Source organism: Centruroides vittatus, unplaced genomic scaffold (genome assembly GCF_030686945.1).
Source record: "Centruroides vittatus isolate TY-2023 unplaced genomic scaffold, ASM3068694v2 scaffold_1444, whole genome shotgun sequence".
NCBI lineage: Eukaryota > Metazoa > Arthropoda > Arachnida > Scorpiones > Buthidae > Centruroides > Centruroides vittatus.
The window spans coordinates 735,936-747,174 of record NW_027122679.1 but is presented as its reverse complement, the minus strand read 5'-3'; the positions used below and the strand labels follow the sequence as shown (position 1 = coordinate 747,174).

The 11,239-nt window shown below is 38.7% G+C and overlaps 1 protein-coding gene across 1 annotated transcript; it reads left to right on the top strand.

The window, feature by feature from the left end:
- Positions 1-4,208: 4,208 nt before the first annotated feature.
- On the top strand, positions 4,209-4,724 carry LOC136987047 (E3 ubiquitin-protein ligase RNF125-like). The gene has a single exon (XM_067284684.1). It carries the CDS (start codon positions 4,209-4,211, stop codon positions 4,722-4,724), a length of 516 nt encoding a protein of 171 aa, XP_067140785.1.
- The last annotated feature ends 6,515 nt before the right edge of the window (positions 4,725-11,239 follow it).

Sequence of the window (11,239 nt, the reverse complement as noted above, 5' to 3'; positions counted from 1 at the left end):
GAGAACGTGACTTTCAAATAATGGGTTTTAATACAGCTGTATAAAAGACTTTACGGGGCGAGTCATATTCTTAGACAGGCTTTCCTAAGAATATTTCCAAGCCTTTCTCACAGAAGGACCGAGGAAACGGTGGCTGGAAAAGTTTGGGAATGGTTGGTCCACCGGCCGACATCCGAAATTCGACACGAATTACCGATTAGAAACGAAAACTGGTAATGTGAATAGTAATGAAATTATAGTATTTACGTATTTATTTGATCAATATAAACACCAAATTATTATTATTATAAGGACCCGTTCGTATTGTAAATACTGTATAATGTATTCATCTGGATGGCATGTCCATTATTCGGTTGGACAAATGTACTGTACACTATTTCCTTTTAATAGTTAACGCTATTTTAAATGAATTTTGTTATTTACGCTTTAATACAGCTTCGTATCCGCGTTACTGTACACTGATGTCGTATATTATTAATTAGACCCTAAGTTTGATTTAGCACGGCAACTCGTATGTAACGGGCATCCAGGCGATTAAATTTTGGCTGTTGAAAGTAAAAAGGGGGTGTCACGTGTCGTATCTCCAGAGGGCTCGGAGTTACGAAGATGACGTTCGTTATTAGCATTTACAATTTTTATGAAACTCATTATTGCACTCAAAATTAAGTCTTTCGCCATTTTATAATAATTAAAAAATATAAAAAGTTTTTCATAACAAAATCTCGTAACAGATGGCGCCACACACAATTTTATTTATTACAATTAAAAATATATTGAAAGTTATTTTTTAGCAGCGGGGAAAGAGTCATTTATGTAACTCCGTTTATGGGAAATTGAATTCACGTGACTTCCGGTCTAGACCGGAAGTCACGTGAATTGCAGCAACGGGTTACTTAACTTCCCCCCGGTAACATTTAAAACTGCGTCTGGCGCCATCTGTTACGAGATTTTGTTATAAAAATACTTTTTATATTTTTAAATTATTATAAAATGGCAAAAGACTTAATTTTGAGGGTAAGGATGAGTTTCATAAAAAATTGTAAATACCCCTCTCGAAATACGACACACGACACTCCTCCATCTCTTCATCCCTTCAACTTTTAACCGTCAAATTTAATGTCATTAAACCCGGTAATACACAAACTTATCTTAAAGTTTCAGAAATGTTCGACAAAAAGCACGGAAATTATTAAGCTTCAAATTGAGTGAACAAAATCTACACACAAACACAAATACACCCATACACACAGGAAAAAAAAATAACCCGAAATTTTTTGCATTTCTCGACCTACCCCGTATGCGTTAACAATTAACATTCTCTTTGGAAGCCCCGAACGCAGCGACCCCGGTGTCGGTTCCGTCGCGGTACTTTGGTCGGCGATATTTTGCGCGTGTGGGCTAAATTTTGGTAACAAGTCGTAAATAAGGATTTTTACGTTTTTGGACTCGGGCACCTCCAAACTTCGAGAAATGCAAAAGTCGGGGGTTTTCTGTATGTGCGAATGTGAATGTGTGTGTGGGGTGGGATGGAACAATTCATCTCTTTTTTGCCATAATAAGCAGCAAACTGCCTTTTGGTTTATCCTGGTAAAAAGGAGTGGTATTTTTTCTTATTTACGATAAAACTCCCAAAGAGATTATAAGTAAAACTTGCCTCGATTAATTTATCAGATAAATGTCTTTACTAATTAACTAAGAACAATAATCGCCGTACACAATTGCGACTTTAACACAACTCTCGGATTTATTCTAAATGAAATCTATAGAAAACTGGCAAATATTTGACAAAGACATTTGCACGGTGCACCAATGAAACAGTGTTTAAATCTTATATTTATTCAACAATAAAAACCTTTATTGATAAATACTAAGGTGGCACCTTTAATTGCTTATATTTTGTACGCGTTTGTTTCATAAAATATATTTGAAATCGGGGAAGGTGACCGGCCAAATGTAGTGTTTGTAGCAATGTTACCGATAATAGTTGATAATTAATATCGATCATTAATTACCTACGCCAATTTAATCCAATAAATAAGGATAAATATTAAATGCCAGCTATTTTGGGCCGTGTTTACTCTTGTACACGAGTAGTGTTACAAAGATTACGCATCAAATTAATTTGATCGAACGGCGTTTCTGTGTTTATGTAAAATGTTAAAAATCGTCAAGAAAGGGTTTGATTATTATTTTTTGTTAGTCAAAATTTTACGTATAATAAACGGTCTGCGGCCGCCCGGGTGCGGTGCTGCAACCCAATAACGGTCCCGACTGTAACGGGAGTCATACAACATTCCAATGCCACCGATAGAAAGAAGGAACTGTCGCGGAAGAGGGTCGAAGATATTCGACCAAAAGTAGTTGTTGACCTCCTCCCGAGAGAGAGGATGGGCAACGACTACTAATTAATACCGGTCTACTATTAATATTTTAAAAGTTATTTGTGTTGGGTAGATTGTGATGATCTCCGCACGTGATCGAAGTTGCTAACCTTAACGTCCGAAAGACTTCATATAAGACTTGTTTAAATAAAATAATTTTGTAAAAATGCCAGAATAATTCCTTTTGTGTTATAATAAAGGGTTTAAATTTTGGCAACAGATTGCATAAAATAGGTGGAAAGTATTTTCTCGTAAATAACGCTTTTATAGAAAAATTATTGGGCTGCAACTTGAAAAAATTGTATAAATTCCGATTGTCCTCTCATGTCTGTTCTTCCTTAATCTCGAGAACGGAGTTTGATAGATGAAAGTGCTTACGTGGAAGGCTTATGGACAAGAGGACCAGATTAACTATATACAAACTTCCCGTTTAAACCGAAGATCACGTTACTTCGATTCAAAATTTTCCCCCGAACGAAGTTACATCGATAACCCGCACGACTCCATTGCAAATAGGAAAAGTATGACGTACAGGGGCAATCCACCACTAAAAGAATTAAGAACATTGTGAAAAAAAAAATTGCATTCCGGCATCGTGATGAGGGAGGTCGCAATAAATAATCGCTGGTTAGAATTGGTTTGGTTTATTTGGTTACGGCAACGCCACACGTGAGCGATCTGCTGAGAGAAATATAACCCGGGAAGAGTTTTATGTAAAGCTCTTCCTCAACCCTGTCACAATACAACTATTTGTATTGTGACCCTTCTTACTAAAGCTCGGAAGGCAGCCATGTTATAGCGATAAGGATTATTCGATTGGGACGGTATGTACAGTGGGCCGTGGGTTGGTTTAATATAAACGCTGGTGGATAGATGTCCTTTTTGAGGACAGAGTAAAAGAAATCGATAGAGTGCTACAGGAGGCAGAGGCCCTAGGATACAAAAAGAGCACAGTTCTAGGAATCGTTAACAAGTACGAAATGAACATCAGAAAAAGGGCCATGAGGAATGTTCCCACTACGCTCACGAAATTTAATTACAACGGTAATATGAATAGAGTTATGAAGGAGATTGCTAACAGAAAAGAATCAAGAATGGTTGTAAAAAGAGCCCCAAATTTGTACAAGCTCTTAAGAAATGATAAAAATAGTATTAAGGGAGAAGAGAAGACAGGGGTCTATAGAATTCCATATAAAAATATGCAACTGGGTATTGAAAAGGACTACATCGGTGTTACGACTAGGAGTTTGGGACTGCGGCTCAAGGAGCATATGTATAGTATCAGAAAGCAGTCTAATGCAACGATGTTGTCCCAAATGGCGCAGACCCAAGGCTCTGTAGTGAACTGGGATGGCGCATCTATTATCAAACCTATCTCTTCCCCAACATTGGCAATAACTGCAGAGAAGATTGAGATATATAGGAGCAGGCTGGAAGAAAAGTGTTTGAATGCAAGGGATGCTGAAAGCCTGCCATCGGCACGGAAGTTCATGGTTAAGAAGTTTGCAAGAAACTTGAACTAATGGATATAACAGCCGGGAAAGTAATAGAAAAATATAGTTTCGTGTTTTGTTTGTCTGTATCGCCAGGGAGAAAGGCGATTTGTAGGAAATTTTTAAAGCGTTATTAGACTAAATGGGATTTAATAGACCACTTCGACACGATAATGCATTTCTTGTATACGAAGGATGTAAATTTAACGAGTACAACATCTAAATTAAACTATAATATGAGTGGGTACGAAATAATTGAACGAATAAACAATAGAAACGATTTGTATTATAGAATAATAATATCCGGCCAACTGTTGAAATTACGCATCGAAAAATGGCAGAAGAATTAGATATTTCTCACGTCAGCTGTCCTATTTGTCTGGATGTTTACATCGACCCGGTCACCCTCACGTGCGGCCATCTGTATTGCAAAACGTGTATCGAGAATCTTAGAAAAATCCGAAGAGTTTGTCCGATGTGTCGAACTCGGATACGCAAAATTAAAAAGAGAGACCGTCGGGTAAAAGAAGTGAAGAAAATCATGACCACACATTACGCCATCTGCGATTTGTGTGAGGAAACAACTCTCTTATCCGGACTACGCGAACACAGGACAGCATGCGAACAAGCTGCCAAAAATCCCAACCAGAGTACACCTGCTGGTGCCAAAATCATAAGATGTGCAACGTGCCAAAAAAAGATTGCACCGAACGGACTGTTAATGCGCCTGGAAAACAAGAAGAAACGTGGACATTCGTTGATCTGTCCGAAGTGCGCTTTGAAAAAATGCTACTTAATGGAGATGGTCGCATCATTTAATATAGACGTAAACAAAATTTTCAATGAATAATTTTGAATAGAAATAACGCTTCGTTTCGGCGAATCTAAATGCAAAATTTCTGAATTTTCAAGCATTAAAATTTGATTTTATTATTTACGAATAATTTATTTATTTGCAACAAATGATATAAACACCAGACTTACGTTTCGAATCCTTTATAGATCTGTTCGTGATAACAACTTTTTATATTTTAACGATTTCGCGGAAACACAAAATAATTTGCCAATTCTCATGGAAACACAATGGCGGGCGGATTTATCGGTTTGTTCGATTGGCAAACGAAAAACGACACGTGATTTTAGAGGTTCCACAAACTTGATATTACTTTCCGAGCTGTTATGTATCGTATACGTGAAGTATTGAAATCGTGTGAAGTTTGACCCTTTGGATTTTTTGCAAATCTCCGTTTTTTGAGACCTCCCGAATCCAAAAAAAGTCGAGAAAACTGGAAGAAAATGCCATATAGGCCTATATGTGTACGTGTATATGTAGCCTATACGTCTGAGAGTGTGTGTGTGTGTCGGGGGGGTCTATTTTGTTTAGTATCCGAGAATGGAGTAAACAGTAAGAAACGAAATACGGCAAGGTAATTTGTATATAAGGGTATCGATGCTATTAAATTTTGGTGGTTAAAGGTCGAGAAGCGGGGTGCTAGATGTCCTGTTATTTCTCCGGAGGGGTCATCACTCAAAATAATACTTAGGCACTCCGGTGCAATTTCTGATAAGAACTTTGGCAACTTTAACAAGTACCCGAGCATTCACAATCCGGTTTCCGTTAGCCCAGCCACCAATCTGGCATTTACGGTACTGATTATTATACTGTAACATTTATATTTAGGAAAGAGACAGACTGAAAACTCGAAAGAAGTGCACGCTACTACTCATTTAACAAAATTAATACCCGTTAATTTATATATAGGATAGGACAATTATAATAGCAAATCATTAGGCATTTCGTAGCGGGTTCTCACCACTAGAGAGAGAGTTTACAAGTGATCGTGAGCTGATAAATACCTGAAGTTGTAGGTTTTTTGAGGAGATCGTACACTTGCAGGTTGGAGAAGGTGGACTCGTCCCGTAGGATGATGAAATTGGCACCTGGCAGGTAGGATCTGGTCTCGTCTAGTAGAATGATGATTTGGCCACTGGCGGCGATGACCAGATAGGCGGCAGAGTCGATTGAATCTTCTTGAGCATAGTTACAACTTTCGATGACGGCGAACTGCTCTGTCGTCATCGATCTTTCTTCTTTTATTTCGGGGTCTTCCCATTTAATTTCCATGCCCATTTTTGGTAAGGTTAAGTTTTATGTCCAATAGACGACTTTTTATGTGTTAGGTTTCCGATGAATTCATTCGGAAGATATGTCACGTTGCAAAGGAAGCACGTTGCTAATCCGTGTGAAATACAATCATTTTCTGCTATCGTTGTTGCTTCTTTTCTTTCTCTAACACTCATGAGAGAATTTTAGATATTTTATTTTAACTCCCTGTTTTTTTTTTCTTTTTCAAAATTTCTCTACCTAGCCTGGGCTCTCACACTAACAAGAAAAGTACGACGTACGGGGGCGAAACCACCACTAAAAGAGCTGAGAACATTGTGACGAAAATTTACAGGCCGGCATTGTGACCACGTCATAATAAATAATCGCTGGTTAGAATTAGTTTGGTTTATTTGGTTACGGCAACGCCACACGTGAGAGATCTGCTATGGGGAATGCAACCCGAGAAGACTTTTATATAAAGCTAGTCCCTATTTAGGTGTTACTAACGTGAAAAGAACCCAGAAAACTCCACGTGACCAGCTCGTTGGCCATGCTCCGAACCCACGACTAACTACCAGAGTTCGGTGGTTTTATCCATTCGGGTACGGAGATAGCTTATTAGAATTAAAAAAGTACGTTCGGAAGTGCATAAATCCGGGTTGTTAAATGTGGAAAATTAAATACTTATACTTACTACATACATTTTACAGGGTAACGCTTTTCGATTCCGCGAACAAACAAACAAACATCCTCATTTATATACAGTGGAACCTCGCTTAACGAGCATAATTCGTTCCAGAATCTTACTCGTAATGCGAAACACCCGTTAAGCAAGACACTTTTCGCCATATAAATTAATGTAAAATCCGATAATGCGTTCCATGCCGAAAAAAATACTCAAGTATTTTATGTATAACGTTTATTCAACGAAAATTATACAATATACATTGTTAAGGAGCGTGAATCATCATCATCTTTTCTTCCAGCGTGGAATGAACCAACCTGGAATGCGAATTCGATTTACAGAAAACAAAAGAAATCGAAATACAGTAATTTCTAATATTTAATCATAGCCTTTACATACCCCAAGAGTTTGGCATATCATTTAGCGTGTTTATTAAATAACCGGCTATGGTTGTTGATGTTTATACTTAAAATATGTGAACACAAGTGACACTAACTGTAAGATGCTAGCGGAACACAGAGTGATGTATTCGGTAATTGGCTTATAATTGCACCGCCGCCTCCCGCTGTAACCTGGCCCGACGACCATCTTGGAAATGGACCCTTTTTTATTCCTTACCCCGTAAGGACGTAAGGAATAAAAGAAATCCGACGGTAGGTGTCGCCATCTACCGACGGAGGGCGACGTCGGTGCGGGGAAAACTGGAACGACCAGCCGAAACGTAACCCGAGAATCGGAACCGGCGCGGACGACGGTTTCTCTTTCCGGTCCACGTGGTCGGCTTCGGGGACATCGGCCTAGATCCGCCGGCAATTTCTCTTATATTACGTCGGGTGGATCCGACCAAAAGACGAAAAACCGGAAGGAGTGTCCGGCTAGGGGAAAACTGCTGGATGTCGAAGGTTTGTTTCTTCGAAAACCGACTTTTCCCCACCTTCAAATAACTCCTTAAACCTTTATACAAATGATAAAACGAGAACCTTCTGTCGCCGGACTTCGCACCGAAACTAATTCCCGTCGTCTTGCACGGGTGGGGAAACCTTTCCCATTTTTTGCTCGTGACTTCCGGGAGGATCGCACCTCCCCTTTTAATGGCAATCATCGGAGGTTAAAGAAGTCGACGGAACCCGAAAGGGGGAAGAAGGACCATTGGCGTTCGACCGTTGCCACTGAGGGGCGGCAGGCCGATAAAAGGAAGACTTTTGTCACGGATAATCCGATCGGAAGCTTCGTCCTTGTAGAAAGCGAAGAAGGGGGCGAGGACGACGGCGATTTGGAAATCTTCCAGACGTTTCGTAAAATGCGGGGATTAACCCGAACGTGAAGTAAAAAATAGAAATTATCGCAAAGTCCCGACGTCACCGTCCACTGGTGGCGCCTTACGAATTTTTTCCTTTTGTCCAAGAGGGTGGAAAGAAACCGCATCCTCCGACATCTTTACTTTCTCTACTTTCACCGTTTTCTAATCCATTATATAGCGCCGTAGCCACAGGGCTTTCGGTGGCTAGGCCGCCTAAATTTTAATAGCCCCTCCCACTTAGCCCGGACAGGGTATATATAAGCCAGAACCGGGTCGTAACCAGGTTAAGGGGCCCAAAATGTTGATTAAACCGGAAGTTTTTGGTAACGAAAAGCCGACGTAAATCGTTTTCGGGTAAGCTCCCCACGGTATTCTTCCTACGCCTTGGTTTTGTATACCGAAAGTGATCCACCGGAAGAATTGCGAAGAAGTTTTTTTTCCCCGGACGTCCTTTTATTCTCGCGCATTAAGTGATAATAAAATGAATTAACACGGGCGTGTCTAACACAAGTTGTGGCCATTGTCCGGTTAGTGGCTTGGGAATCCTCCCTTTTCCCTCGAGTTACTATTATTAGCGCGTGGACTGTAGCTGATAGTGTAGTGTTTGCAGCCAGCACTACACTATCAGCTACAGTCCACACGCGCTAGTGGAAATACCAATCGTTCTCCCGTGTCGCGTTTAAGTATTAATTTTTTATTGCGCGTCCAACCCCGCTCCCTAGCTTTATCGGATAATGTAAACCTACGATTAACACGTTGAATTAATAATAATCACTTGCGCCGGGCGGAAAAATTAAAATGATAAAAGTCGAAAGTGTTCCTACTAACACCTATTTACAAGTGAAATATATTTGTTCAAAAAAAGCAAGAGGCCCGCTAAGGGGCAGAAGAGGCCCGCTCTATCCCGGGCCCCGTACCCAAGTTTAAACGGCCTTGGCCGCATAGCTAATAATGTTATTGGCCGTTTAGACGTGCATACACGTCCCGATATGTACGCACGTATGTATTATATATTGTATTTAATGTGGAAAGTTAAAAAGAGCACGCTTACAGAGTTAACCGAATTAGCAATTCTGGCAATAAAGATGGGAGAAACGACAGAGGGATATTAACGACAACGAACATCCCGTAAAGAACTAACTTTTAATTATTAAAAATATGGATTAACAGCGATGCGGACAGTAAAGAATGAGGAAAGTAGCGTAATACCAGGCTTATTGTATTCCCTCTTACTTTATGTTAAAGCCTAGTACGAATGGGTCGAATATTTCGTTGTCGTTCGAATAATATTAAACCGAAAAAGTTACCGAATTTATTCCATTAAAATATTGGCCCTGTAATAAACGGCCAGTTGCCAGCCGACGAGGGAGAGGGCAGTTTATTAGAATAAATACGGTACCGTCGAAGAGTAAACATTTCATAAAGATGGGCGAAAAGACTAATCCGTATAGATTAGATTCGTAAATGCAACCGGCACACACTATCGATCGATTTGCTTATTCGGGACGGTCGTGGCCAATCACTTTACGTGTATCTTCTTTACCGGTGACCGTAAAATCCGGTACAGAAACCAGTGACCACTCCAATTTTCCAGTCCGGCCTACAAATTATAAAAATAATGAGAAAAATGACAGAATGTTCTTCTCCAGTTTTCCGTGTTATACCAATTTATTAAAGTTATGGTACTGTACAGTACAGTACATATGATAAAAATCTCCATTTAAACAATATTTGAGTTTTAAAAAAACGCTATCACACTAGATCAATATTAAAACTGTAAATATTAAAAAATAACTTTTATATTATTAATTATTATAAAAGAAATCGAGAAACGTAATTGCATAGCTTTTCCGGCAAAAAAATGCATGTAGCGCCATCTGTTAGGATATTTTATTAATACAGTAAAACTTTTTAATATTATTAATTGTTATAAAGTATTAAAACGCTTAATTTTGAGGCTAGAGACGAGCTTTGTAGAGTTGTAAATTGTAATAACCGGTAAAATCGTCAAGTCCGACCCCACTGGAAATACGACACACGACCTTTATCTCGACTTTTAACCACCAAAATTTAATAGAATCGATCCCCCTAATACACAAACCTGCAAAATTTCAGAAATTTTGTTATTAAATTCCGATAGTTAAAGGTAGAAGAGTTGAGGAGAAAGAAGGGGTCGTGTGTCATATCGGACTTAACCGCTTTTCGTCCACATTACATTGCGTATGCTCTTTATTAGAGAAAGTCTGTTCATCGTTTTCGCCAAAGAAGTGTTGTTTATGCCTTCGAAATTTACAGGTAGCTTACAGCGTATATTATATTTATATTATTTGTACACTTATACTTTTCACTTTATATCATATTTTCCTGTTTAAATGGTGGTGTTAGACGGTTACTTCGCTATAGGTTGTGGACCTGAAACTGATTACTCCCGAATACATACACTATATTTCAATGTATGTTAGAACGAACGAACACAAAGAACCAATTACTTTCGTTCTAGCAAGCCCGCACTTATCCCTTTCGATCTGTTAATACGGTAAGAACATTCACCAGAAGGATTACTTTAAAAAATAAAAAAATAAAAAGGAATCTTCAATATCGGATAAACTATTCTTTCTTTAATTAAAGAAGAGATCGCGGTCTTTTTTTTTTCAAATTAACAAGAGACTTACGGGTATATAAAATAAAAAGACTAAGACCTTTAGCTTCTGGCCCTGTTCTTAATAATTAGCTTAGTACGTAAAGTAATTATGCTAATTGTTACATTTGATTTTAGAATAAAAGTCTTCACTCATCGATTCTAATAATTTTGTTGGTAATAATTATGGTAATTTATTGGAATAGGTTAGGTTAGGTTAGAACGTGCGTCCCCACTGTTTCCTTTCTTCTGTTTGCTGGAATCAGAGACGAGCAGCCATTTTGGAATCATAGGTAACATTAACCTAAAATTTTAATGGAAGACACGGATTTACTGACTTTGTACTTGTATAGAACACTTGGCCTTAATCAAATAACAAGCGTGAGCATTCTTTACGAACAGAACAGAAGAGAAATGCACACCTGAAGTAGATTCGGTCGTAGTTCCCTCACGAACAATCAATACGATTACTACGCAAAACCCAACAAATATTCTTTACGAATACAGAATAAATTAAACGTAATAGGATAGACTAAAGATTTCACTGTTCAGTCGAAAAATTTTATTAGAAGATCGGAGTATACGTGAAATGCACGCTTAGACTATACTTACAATCAGAAAACACAGTCTGATTA

What these genes read in the sequence shown, in the direction of transcription:
- LOC136987047 (XM_067284684.1), top strand. Translation starts at nt 4,209, where the DNA reads ATGGCAGAAGAATTAGATATTTCTCACGTCAGCTGTCCTATTTGTCTG.